Raw genomic sequence first — 11,619 nt, 5'->3', positions numbered from 1 at the left:
AACAGGGAGGGGTCCCGGGACAGAGAGTCTGGGATACTCCATTTGGAGGTATCTCTGTCCTGCTCCTTAGAGAGCCAGGCTTTGGCCTGTGTTGGGGTGGGGGATGAAGAAGGTGATGTGGAGCGTGAAGCAAGGTCCCAAGTCAGAATTGGAGTAACTGAGGATTTCCAACATGGCGTAACTAAGAGCTGATTAGGACTGGATCCAGCCCTCCCGGTTCCTCCACCACCCTGTGCCTTCTGATGCTTGGGAGAAGGCCTGTGTTAAGTGGAATCCATGGCTTTGAAGACACAAAAAGTCAGAGGGACTTTATTTAAATAGACTTTAATTAGAAGTAAACCAGAGTTTTGTGTGCAGAAGCACTGTGCTTAACTTAGGGCTATCACCCCATTATTAACTCTGGTGTGTGTGTATGTGTGTGTGTGAAGACCCCATCCATTCATGTATTTGGTCTTTATGGCCTCTTCCTGGGTGCCTGTGCCTACTGACAGGGCAGTGCTGTCCTTATACCCATTATTCATTCTCTTTGAAGAATCCCGATCATTTTCAGTCACCTTCCCCTTTCATCTCCCCAAAGCAATGGCTCCTGCAGTGTGCGGTGAGGATGGGGTGGGTCCTGAGGTATCCTAGGCCACAGCTGTCCTTTGGGCGAGGCCTCAGCTTTCCGAGTCCAGGTGGTAGTCGTAGGACTTGGTCGTGGAGCAGCCCCAGAAGCGCAGGACCACAAACGCCGCAACCCCCAGCAGCAAGAGGACGCTCAGGGCCCCAAAGAGGATCCCGAAGAACGCGCCGAGTTTCACACTCAGGTGCTCACAGCGCTCGCCCCAGGCCGTGTAGATGGTGAAGGACACACAGCTGGGGACAGAGAGGGCGCGCGATCAGGGGCGGGGAGGCGGGTGCGCGGCCGCCGGGGCCCGGGGAGGTTCTGCAGGGCAGGCCGGGCACCCGCTGGAGAGAGGCCGAGTCAGCCCCGAGGCCGTGCTGAGGCGAGGCCACCGGGCAAAGGAGGCGTGGGCCCGAAAACCGCGGGTGTGACTGCACCTGGCGTCAGCTCCACCTGGACAGCGGGGACCGGGCTGGCCACGGGCGGGCGGGCGCCGCCACAAACCCCGCCCGTGCCCGCCCACTCCCGCTCCGGGCGGGCGCAGCGAGCGCACTGCCGTCACCCGGCCCCTCCGCCGGCCAGCGGGCAGAGGGCCCATGGGCGCCTCCCCTGACTGAGTGCTCGTGACGGAGCGGCAGGCCTGGCCCCGGACGCAGACGGCGGGGTCCGCTCCCGCAGGAGACTGCACGGTGTGCACTCAAGAAGCCAAATCAGGTGCAAGATTTAGGCTTTGGAAACCATCCGCTGCCACGCCCCGGTACCTTGGGCAGGTTTCTTGTCATCTCCAAGCCACAGTTTTCTCGTCTTCAACATGGTCCTAATACCCACCTTGTGGCTCGTCTGAGTTTCGGAGGTAATATAACACGTTTATCCCCCCACAGAGCAGGCCCTCACAACGGTTCTTTCCCGCTGTCTGGTCCCTGGTCTCTCTCACTACAAGGCGAGCCATCCTAGCTTGCACACGTGAGGTACCCTGGCACTCCCGGACCGCTACACAGTCTTGCCCACTTTGGATCCCCGGCACTGTCTTCCCCGACGCACCTGCAGCGGGGCCCCTCCGGCAGGTGCTGGCACTGGCCTCCGTGATCGCAGTGGCCCTCACTGCACGGGGACACGCAGGTGAGGCCGCTCTGGGGGCTGTAGACCATGTGGTAGCCCCTGTAGCCACTGCAGCTGAAGTAAGTCTTCAGCGTGCTCACGTTCACTGTCAGGACGCGGATTAACACGGAAAGCAACTGATTAACACTAAATTAATACATTTTCACTCAAGAATTTCATTTTCAGGTGATCATTCTGAGAAATAATTGGAAAAGTGCACAAATAGGTATGTCCTTGGATATGCAGATCAGCGTGGTTGATAATAGCAACAATGTTTAACAAGAAGGGTTGTGTTAAATAACTTACTGTATATCCCTACCAAGGGAACCAATGCTTTAGTAAAGAGCATATGCTTTGAACTTGGCCAGACCTGAGTTGTAACTCAGATTTTACTATTAACGAGCTGTGAGATTTAGGGGAAATTTCTTTTCTTTCTTTTTTTCTTTTGAGACAGAGTCTCACTCTGTTGCCCAGGCTATAGTGCCGTGGCGTCAGCCTAGCTCACAGCAACCTCAAACTCCTGGGCTCAAGCGATCCTACTGCCTCAGCCTCCCGAGTAGCTGGGACTACAGGCATGCGCCACCATGCCCGGCTAATTTTTTCTATATATTTTTAGTTTTCCAGCTAATTTCTTTCTATTTTTTTAGTAGAGACGGGGTCTTGCTCTTGCTCAGGCTGGTCTCGAACTCCTGACCTCAAGCGATCTGCCCGCCTTGATCTCCCAGGGTGCTGGGATTACAGGCGTGAACCACCGAGCCCAGCCTAGGGGAAATTTCTTAACTCTTTCAGCCTCAGTTTTCTTATCTTTAAATGGAAATGATAATAATAGCACTTGTGAGATTTAAATGAGATAATGTATGCAGAGTACTCAGTACAGTGCCCGACACACAGTAAGCATTCAAAAAATGGTAACTATATGATATGTTTAAAATATAAGATACTATCTTCAAACATACCATAAAATAATATGTCAAATGGGAATATATACACAACATATGAGTAATATGATCATAATTGTTTAATGAGGAGGTTATCAAACATTAGGTATGATTTGATCCCTTAAGGAAAAATTGATATGTGTGAAGGTTCCTAGGCACAAAAGAAAGTTCAGAAGGATGCGTACAAAATATAGTTGTCTCTGAGGGTTGGGATTATGGATTATTTTTTTTCCTCTTCTTTTTGTTAATTTGTGTTTCCTAGAGTTTCTGCAATAAACATATTATACTTGTATAATAGAAATTTAACAGCATAGTCAGGGCTGAGGTCTTTGCTCCCTTACTGCCTCCCCACTCCTCCCACCCTGACTCCTTAAACATACAGTAGTCCTGAGAGATTTCGCCTTGTTTCCCCAGGAGGAAGGAGGCTTAACCTGGATTCTAGGAGAAGCTCTTGCTTGGTTCTTTTTTTTTTTTTTTTTTTGACACAGAGTCTCACTCCGTTGCCTGGGCTAGAGTGCCGTGGGGTCAGCCTAGCTCACAGCAACCTCAAACTCCTGGGCTTAAGCAATCCTTCTGGCTCAGCCTCCCGAGTAGCTGGGACTACAGGCATGCGCCACCATGCCCGGCTAATTTTTTGTATATGTATTTTTAGATGTCCATATAATTTCTTTCTATTTTTTTAGTAGAGATGGGGTCTCGCTCTTGCTCAGGCTGGTCTCGAACTCCTGAGCTCAAATGATCCACCCGCCTCAGTCACCCAGAGTGTTAGGATTACAGGCATGAGCCACCATGCTCTTGCTTGGTTCTTGACCCAAGTAAAACAGCAGTTTCTGTTGTGTTCAGACCAGTCACTATCCTATTCTTTGCCCTGTTCCAGAAAATAGAGTGGGTTAGTCCTTTCTGTCTCTGGCAAGCTTCCCAGCTTATTCCTATTCCACGAGAACCAGGGGCTGTCAGAGCTAAAAGGGGCTTCGGAAATCCTGTCTCGTGTTCAGATGGGGGTGTTGAGGCCTGGCCTGGGGACTGTGCTTGCGCAGGGCCATACCCTTCCAAGGAGGGTGCTATCTCTGCCCCTGGCCAGTCTCCAGCCTCCAGCTTCATATCCTCCAGCTTGAGGGCAAGGCTAAGGGGATGTCCTTGTGTATGTTTAAGTGCAACAGTATTTTAAGAAAACCACTAGCAGCAATAGTCAGGAAGGCCACAGCTGGAGAAATTGCTCCCTGAAACTGTATACATGCAGGTGCATCAGCAGCAGTTTGTGCTCCTGCTCTTGAATCTAAAAAGCTGATGAGTAAAATATTTACATTTTCTCTCAAAAGTTACAAAACAAAGAAAACTAAATTAGCATGACTCTTCCTTGTCTGCGCCCCTCCTCCGTAGAACACTTTTCTATCGTGAGTGTGTGTGGGCTGCAGATCTGTGACAAACTCCCTCTATTTACCTGCCCCCCAATTATCCTTGTACTTTCCCCAAGATACAGTAACTCACGAGCCATCTCATCATGCACGTCTTCCCTGGAGATGGGGTGGAAGACCACGTTGTTCCTGGACCTCTCACTCCTCTTCCACCTCCTGGTCGGCACCTGGTGTAAGAACACCTCCACCACCGCATCCAGCAGCTGGTCATTTAGGAAGTGGATGACAGGGCCCCAGGGGCGGTACTGGAACTTTGAGGTGACCTTCCAGTGTTGAGTGGAGCTTCCGGAGGCTGGTGCTGGGGAACGGCTGTATGTGTGGGGGGACAGTGAGGAGGTAAGCGACACGGGGTGGGGGAGAAGACCCAGGGACTCAGGCAGGGACAGTCCCACTTACATTTGTTCCACTTTGCTGTTTTGGAGAAAGGCCCTCACCGCCAGGGTCCCCAGTCTGTATGCCACCTAGGGCAGACGATAGGGGGATGGAGTGGGGGGTGGTGAGGCCCAGTCCAGGGAGGAGACCCCACCCGCTCTGATGCCTTTATTCATCCTTGCCTGTTTCTGCCTTTGAATGTGAGCCCCAGGAGCCCCAGAGTGTTTCTCACCCATTGCTGCATCCTCACACCCTGGCCTAGTGCAGAGACTGGGGCAGGTCCTCAGTAACGTTTGTTGGTGAATGGGGGGCCAACATTACTTTCCCCCTCCTCTGCCTCATCTGACAAGGGGAGAATCTGATGTGAATGGCCCCTAATCCCTGACTCGCCAACTCATTCCCTCCCCACATGCATATTGGACATCAGTTGTTTAGGCAGACCTAGGGGGAGGTCAGATGCTGGGGGTGGCAATGTGACTTAGGAACGGTCTGCGCTCAAAGAGCCCAGAGTCAGGCACAGTAGACAAATATCAACAGATATGACCACATGGAGCGTGTGGAGAGCTGTGCTAGTAGCAGTAATAATTGGAATAACAAGTTTTGAACGCTTGTGTTTCAGGCACCATGCTCAGGGCTTTACATACATTATCATTTAAACCTTGAAACAACCTATTGACATAGGTACTATTATTGTCCCTATTTTTACAGATGACCTGCTACATAATGTGTCTAATTATTACACCTGCTCCAGTAAGTGGCCAAGCAGGGATTTGAATCTGGGTGTACAGGATTCTAGAGCCTCAGCACTCAACAGCTGTGCTACTTTGCCTGTGATTGAGGTGTGGACTAGGGCATGGAGCCAGGAAGAGGGAGCCCCAATTCCCTCTGGGAAGTCCAGAAGGCTGCCGGGAGGTGCAATGCCCTCTAGGTTCTTCCATATAATACCCAAGAAATGCAGGTCTTGAGGGGTGCTCAGAGGCAGGGGTGGGGGCGACTTGGCACCCTAAGCTCTGCTCATGCTGAGTTGGTGATTCTAACAGCTTTTGAGGTCTCTGTCCTGGGGCTTTCTGACTTCCTAACCCCCCGGACCTCCCCTGGAGCAAGAGGCTCTGGCTTCCTCTGGCAATTGAATCTAGATGAATGACAAGATGAAGGACACACAAGTGATGGCTCAGCCCTTGCCTGAACCTGCCAAGATCCACCTCCCACCCAAAGCCTGGCTGCAGCACTGACCGAGGCGTTGACGTCTGCCATGGAGGCATTTTCATCTTCACTGAGTGAGAGCTGGATGACTCTTAAGGGAAGCTCTGGAGATGGGAGAAACAAATTCATCATCAGCTCACAGGTTTACCCAGATTTACCCAAGAAGGCCGTTGGGCCAGCCCAGGCGGACTGCTTTATCTCACAGTGACAGGTCACTGGAGAAATCAGAACTGGTCCCCCTCACCCTAGTGCTCATTCTATACGGCTAGGGCTTCCCTGCCTCTCATCTCACTGAGCCGCGAGGTGTCTGCTGCAGTCTTTCCTCAGCAGACCGCACAGGCCGGTGGTCCACGCTGCAACAGCTGCCCTCCCCAGCTCCCACAGCCTACGACTTACCACCGCCTGAGAGAAAGCTGGAGTTCTGCCTGTGAGTTTGAGGAACTTGGCCCTGGACCCCAGAGTTTCCTGGTTTCCCCCAAAGGCGGGAGAAGCGTGGAGGTGGGGATGGCAGGGGTGTCTGGTGCTACCTGAACTTGTGGTTGGAGTGAAGTTGTTCCCAGCCAGGAAGCAGCGGGTGTCAGTGAAGGCCGGGGGACAAGTACACATGGGTTCGCAGCCCAGAGTCTGGGAGATGTAGCAGTGGCCATGGTTGTAGCAGTAGTTCACAGGACAGGACTTGTTCTGACAGATGAAAGAGTTCTCCAGAGCTGCAGAGGGAGCAGGGAGGTCAGTAACACCACGCTGGGGCCACAGCCGGGAGGGAGTCCCTAGCCCATGGAAACCTTGGCCTGGGGACTGGGCTGGTTTGGTTTCTTTTCCTCAAAGCCTGCTCAATCTGCATTCTGCTTGTGGGCCACTCAGAGCCTCCAAACCATTCTTCTCCTCCTTTCCGGGCTTTTCTCTGCAGATCAGCCCTTTTTCCTATGCCAGGTAAGTATTCTTCCACTTCTGCAGATGGAGTGGAGTGTTTATCAGACCCTCACATCAGGAAAGGCCCGAGAAGGAGAGGGGCCCACCAGGCTGCTTTCCTCCTCTCTCACTTCCCTCTCCTTTTCTGCCTTTATAAGGCTGTGGTTCTACCCACTCTGGCTTCTGCTCTGAAGACACAGTAATCTCTAGATGTTATTTGGGGGCTTGGTGGAGGCTTCACTTGCCGTGACTCCAGTGGCTCCGAGAGAGAGGAGGAGATCGCTGGGAGAGGGCTCAAAGGGAAAATGAAGCACCTTTGCCTCCAGACCCCATGGCTGTTCCTCCAAATGTCCTGACTTGTGAGATGCAGAGACCCCGGGCCTCCTATCTCTGAAGACCCCGGGGAGCCCGATGGCCCCGGCTTGCCCCGGGTTCCCTGGCTGCTGCCGGAAGCCCCCTCCCCTCTCCAGACCATCTTCAGTCTTTTTCCCTGTATTTTCCCCATCAGTGCTTCAGGGGTGCTCTGCCCTGTCCCCTCCCCTGTGTCTCTTCTCCTTCAGCCCCACACCATCCACCGTCCCCTTTCCAAGCCCTCCGTGCCATACCTACTACACTGAGCGTTGTAAAGACTTTCTGGAATAGGGAGAGAAAGGGTTTGCCTTTGGCTATTCTAGACCTTGGAGACATCATCTGTCGCTAGAACCTCCTCCTGCCTGGGGCCTGTTCCCAGCTCACCTGCACAGTGACGCCCATCCCCAGTGAGGTTTGGGGGGCAGGCACCACAGCCCTGCCCAGGAGTGCAGCTGACATTCGGGAAGCACTGCTCCTCACAAGGGTCCTTGGAGTGTTCGCAGTAGGGGCCAAAGGTGTCCCCATCACACTTGCAACCAGCCACCTGGAACAAGTGGATGATCACTGGGCAGCCAGGGACTGAATTATTAAGGGCTTCTGGATGTTTCTGACTGATCTCTTTGAGGATCCATGGACCCTTAGTCCATGTCTTTGTTCCACCAGCATCTACTGAGCACTTTCTTGACCAGGCCCTGGGCCTGCAAGTCCCTGTCTAAAGCCACACAGGTGTCCTGCCCATTTGGCATCACTAGGCCATTCTTTACCCTGACCCCCTACCTGGTCCTGCACCAGGATCTCAGCCTCTCCCTTTTACACCACATCCCCTTGCTGCTGGAGTAAGACAAAGAATGAATAAATGAGTGAGTGAATGTATGTTCTACAATCCCTTGAAAATTGGATTCCATGTAAGTTGCTGTTTCTTTCTCTACCTCCCTTCCTGACTCCCAAACCAAGAAGGCAGAGTCTCACTGCTAAGCACCATGAGAAGACGCAGCAACCAGAATAATGGCACAGCGATCAATGGTTCTAAGGCTGGGCGTGGTGGCTCATGCCTGTAATCCTAGCACTTGGGAGGCCCAGGCGGGCAGATTGTTCGAGCTGAGGAGTTTGAGACCAGCCTGAGCAAGAGAGAGACCCCATCTCTACTAAAAAAATAGAAAGAAATTAGCTGGAAAACTAAAAATATATAGAAAAAATTAGCCGGGCATGGTGGCGCATGCCTGTAGTCCCAGGTACTCGGGAGGCTGAGGCAGTAGGATTGCTTGAGTCCAGGAGTTTGAGGTTGCTGTGAGCTAGGCTGACGCCATGGCACTCTAGCCTGGGCAACAGAGTGAGACTCTGCCTCAAAAAAAAAAAAAAAAAAAGGTCAGTAGTTCTAGAATCTCATCAAGTTCCTTGGTCTCTCCTTTCTGACTTCCCTGCTGAAACCACTCTGAGAGTTTCCCTAAGATGGAACTTTCCAATATTTTCTACTGTCAAGAGTGGATATTTTGGGACATACAGAATAGTATATTGATTTTAATCTCTGTTTTTCCCACTATGTATTTCTTCCTTTTCTACCGTGGCCTTCCCACCTCTGTCCCTTTCAAGTTCCAATTCTCTGCTCATGCTTCAGGAGAAGGGTGTGTGCAAGTATGTAAGTGCCCATGTGCGGGACAAAGGAGGGGGTTGTGCATTGCCAGACAAACACTTTCCTTTCTGGCTCCTCCTTTACAACCAAAAAATAAAAAGCAGATGGGACAAGAGTCATGGATTTAGGCCAAGTATGTTGGCGGAAACTTGAATGCAGAAGCAACTTCTCCAAACTGAAAAGAGATGTTACTTTTAGCTGGAGGGAGAGAGTAAAAGAGAAAATAAAGGGGTTTGGGGGTGTCAGGATAGAGGGGACCTGCACCTCTCTTCCCAACACTGTGATGATGAGACCCCAGAGAGAAATGGCTGTGTGCTGCCTTGTAGGCCGTGGGACCACAAGTAGCCTCACAAAAGGTTTCCTGGGTCTGTGCATGGCACAGAAGCACCAGGGCCTCTCCCGGGCCTGCAGGGGAGGGAGTACGGGGCTGGGATGCATCCTGTGTGGACTCGTGCCCAGGGAGCACAGGGACACTTTCCCTCCCTACACCTCCATGCCCTGCACCCAGTGTCACCCCAGACCTGTGAAACTGGGAACCACTGGGGAACCGTAGGAAAGGCCGAGGTGGAAGTCTCCTGCCAGCCTGGCAGGATGGAAGGTGGGAGATAAAAATGCAGTTGAACTATGAGCAATAAAGACCTACTTCTTCACACGTGAGTCTGTGGCCTGAGATTGGCATCTGCTCTACTCACCTACCATAGCCCCACCCACCCCCAACACAGACGTTGCCTAGAAGAGGCTGAATCATAACATCCCTTCAATTCCCACATCCTTTCCCCTGGACGTGGAAACACATCCCAACACTCACCTCGAGGGAGGAATTGCCCACCCTGCTGGTCTTGTTATATGAACACTGGCTCTCTGCACTGCAAGCGCAGACCACGGTCTTGGGCTGGAGAACGGATGATAAGCCAACCTTGGCGCTTCTTGCTAGAATCTCCAGAGTGCATGGTGTCAATGACTTTGGTGTCCATAGCAATGTCCCATTCTCTGCCCAGGGAAGATGAGATCATTGAGAGCTGGAAGACTCCTCTGCTCTGTAGTCAGATGCATCCTGGCATCTAGCACCCTGACTGCTGATGCTGAGATTTCCCGCACCCCTCTCAGACCACCCCGCACATCTCATCAGGCATTTCCTTTGAGCAGGCTTGTATCCTGGTCACGCTCCAAGCTGGAAGGAGGTAGCACCTGCCCACCTACTGATTGTAGGCGGGAACTCCTCAGAGGGGAAGGTAGTTTCCCCCAAAGAGACCCCAAAGGGCAGCTCCCCAGCATGGCACGTCCAGGGGGATGGAGGATGAAGGCCAGGATCCTCCCGACACTTCCCCAGGCTACACTGCAAGCCAAACTGGCTTCACCCTCACAGCAACCCCAGCCCTCGCCCTGATTTCTCACCCACCGTCTCGCTTCCCGGACCTTTGACCAGTCACCCCTTTAGGCACCAGATTACAGTGAAAAACTGCTACCTATCTTCTGATCGAACCTGTCTTATGTTTGTCAAGAAAATAGGAAAATCTCCTTAAAGTAGCAGGTTGAAAGGAACTGATACTAGGGAATAGATGGCAGTAATTTCCAGACTGTCACTCTTCAGGAGTGGAGCCCAGTGGAGAATAAAATCTCCTGATCCATGTCTTGCACCTGGGAGGATGCCACATGGAGCAAAAGGGGTGTAGACAGAGCCATCTCTTCTTATGCACAGAGAAAGAAAATGAGGCAGAGAGGTGATTAGAACTCAGAATATGGTCCCTGGGGGCTTAGTTTTAGCAAAGAAGAGTCACCAGCATAGTTAATGCTGGCAACAGACAGAAGGCTGCATCCCTTGTTTTTTTGTCTTTTTTTTTTTTTTTGAGACAGAGTCTGGCTCTGTTGCCCTGGCAAGAGTGCCGTGGTGTCGACCTAGCTCACAGCAACCTCAAACTCCTGGGCTCAAGCAATCCTTCTGCCTCAGCCTCCCAAGTAGCTGAGACTACAGGCATGTGCCACCATGCCCAGCTAATTTTTTCTATATATATTTTTAGTTGTCCAGATAATTTCTTTCTATTTTTGGTAGAGACGAGGTCTCGCTCTTGCTCAGGCTGGTCTTGAACTCCTGACCTTGAGCGATCCTCCTGCCTCGGCCTTCCAGAGTGCTAGGATTACAGGTGTGAGCCACCGCGCCCAGCCTGCATCCCTTGTGCTTTGAGCCTCTGACACAGATCACGGATGCAGGCCCGGGGGTCTCTAATGTTAACCATTGCCAAGAGGCAAAGATGAATCTGTGCATGATCCCAGCACAGAAAATCAAACAAGGAATGACAAAGCTAGGTTAACAAGCATGGTTAGCAAACATAAAAAAAGTGAGGAAGGTACCAAATCAAGTTACTTGTATTTCTTTAAATCTTGTCCCACATTATATCCTTCTTGTAATAGACATAAAAATGTTGTAAATTAGTATTTTTAAACTGTTTTACTTGATTAGTCTAATAGTTTGGTGACTGCATAATGATGATTAAAGATGATAGCATATTATTAGATTGAAATTAAGTGATCTTTGAATAAGTTTTATATGCCCAGAGTGAGTCTAGCTATCTTGTGAAATTGCCGTAAGCCTGTCATTACTATTCACCTGGGAGCCCTTGTTTGAATTATCAGTGTCATTTCTAAGAGATACCAATCCTGGATATTCAAATGGAAAAATGACAGGAAGTTGTGCTGGGTATAGAAATGCAAAATTACCCGAAGTTTGACTCTGACCACATCCTCTACCCACTCCCCCCACCTCCCACTCAGCCAAACATTTTTACCAAAGAGCTTAATGTCAGTGCAGTCGTTTCCAAGGGAGAATGTGACATTCTCAGCGTTGCTGGTGTACTGAACCCGCCTGGTCTGCCCCTGGTAGGTTTCAAGCACATGAGGACCATGGATAGAGGGCGGGTACTGATCTGAAACATAGAGGGGACGGGGGCTGAGGCGGGACAGAATCTTGCCGTATCAGCCCTCTCTCTCTTTCTCAACTATGAGTGAGGCATTCCCAGGACGGCGACCCACCTCTGGAAGCAGGTCGGGGGTGTCTGCCCACCCAGTCAAATCTGTAGCCTCTTTCTCTGCCCTCAAGCAGGG

General features: G+C 51.3%; 1 protein-coding gene across 2 annotated transcripts in view; it reads right to left on the bottom strand.

Moving 5' to 3' along the window:
* Positions 1–305: 305 nt before the first annotated feature.
* Positions 306–11,619, bottom strand: part of LOC123630445 (mucin-4-like) — a 26,874-nt gene continuing 15,560 nt past the window's right edge. The window contains exons 18-26 of one of the 2 annotated variants that reach the window (XM_045540059.1): positions 11,304–11,441; positions 9,329–9,510; positions 7,275–7,434; positions 6,158–6,337; positions 5,661–5,734; positions 4,452–4,516; positions 4,129–4,364; positions 1,646–1,808; positions 306–855 (exon numbers count right to left, since the gene is read on the bottom strand). In XM_045540059.1, coding sequence (XP_045396015.1) covers positions 657–855; positions 1,646–1,808; positions 4,129–4,364; positions 4,452–4,516; positions 5,661–5,734; positions 6,158–6,337; positions 7,275–7,434; positions 9,329–9,510; positions 11,304–11,441 — 1,397 coding nt within the window. In that variant the 3' untranslated portion in view covers positions 306–656. Of the gene's footprint in view, positions 856–1,645; positions 1,809–4,128; positions 4,365–4,451; positions 4,517–5,660; positions 5,735–6,157; positions 6,338–7,274; positions 7,435–8,239; positions 9,511–11,303; positions 11,442–11,619 lie in introns of those variants that run through there. The other variant, XM_045540058.1, reaches the window with a different exon arrangement.

This window comes from Lemur catta, chromosome 1 (genome assembly GCF_020740605.2).
Source record: "Lemur catta isolate mLemCat1 chromosome 1, mLemCat1.pri, whole genome shotgun sequence".
NCBI lineage: Eukaryota > Metazoa > Chordata > Mammalia > Primates > Lemuridae > Lemur > Lemur catta.
The sequence above is the reverse complement of the archived record's forward strand: the minus strand, read 5'-3'. Positions and strand labels throughout refer to the sequence as shown.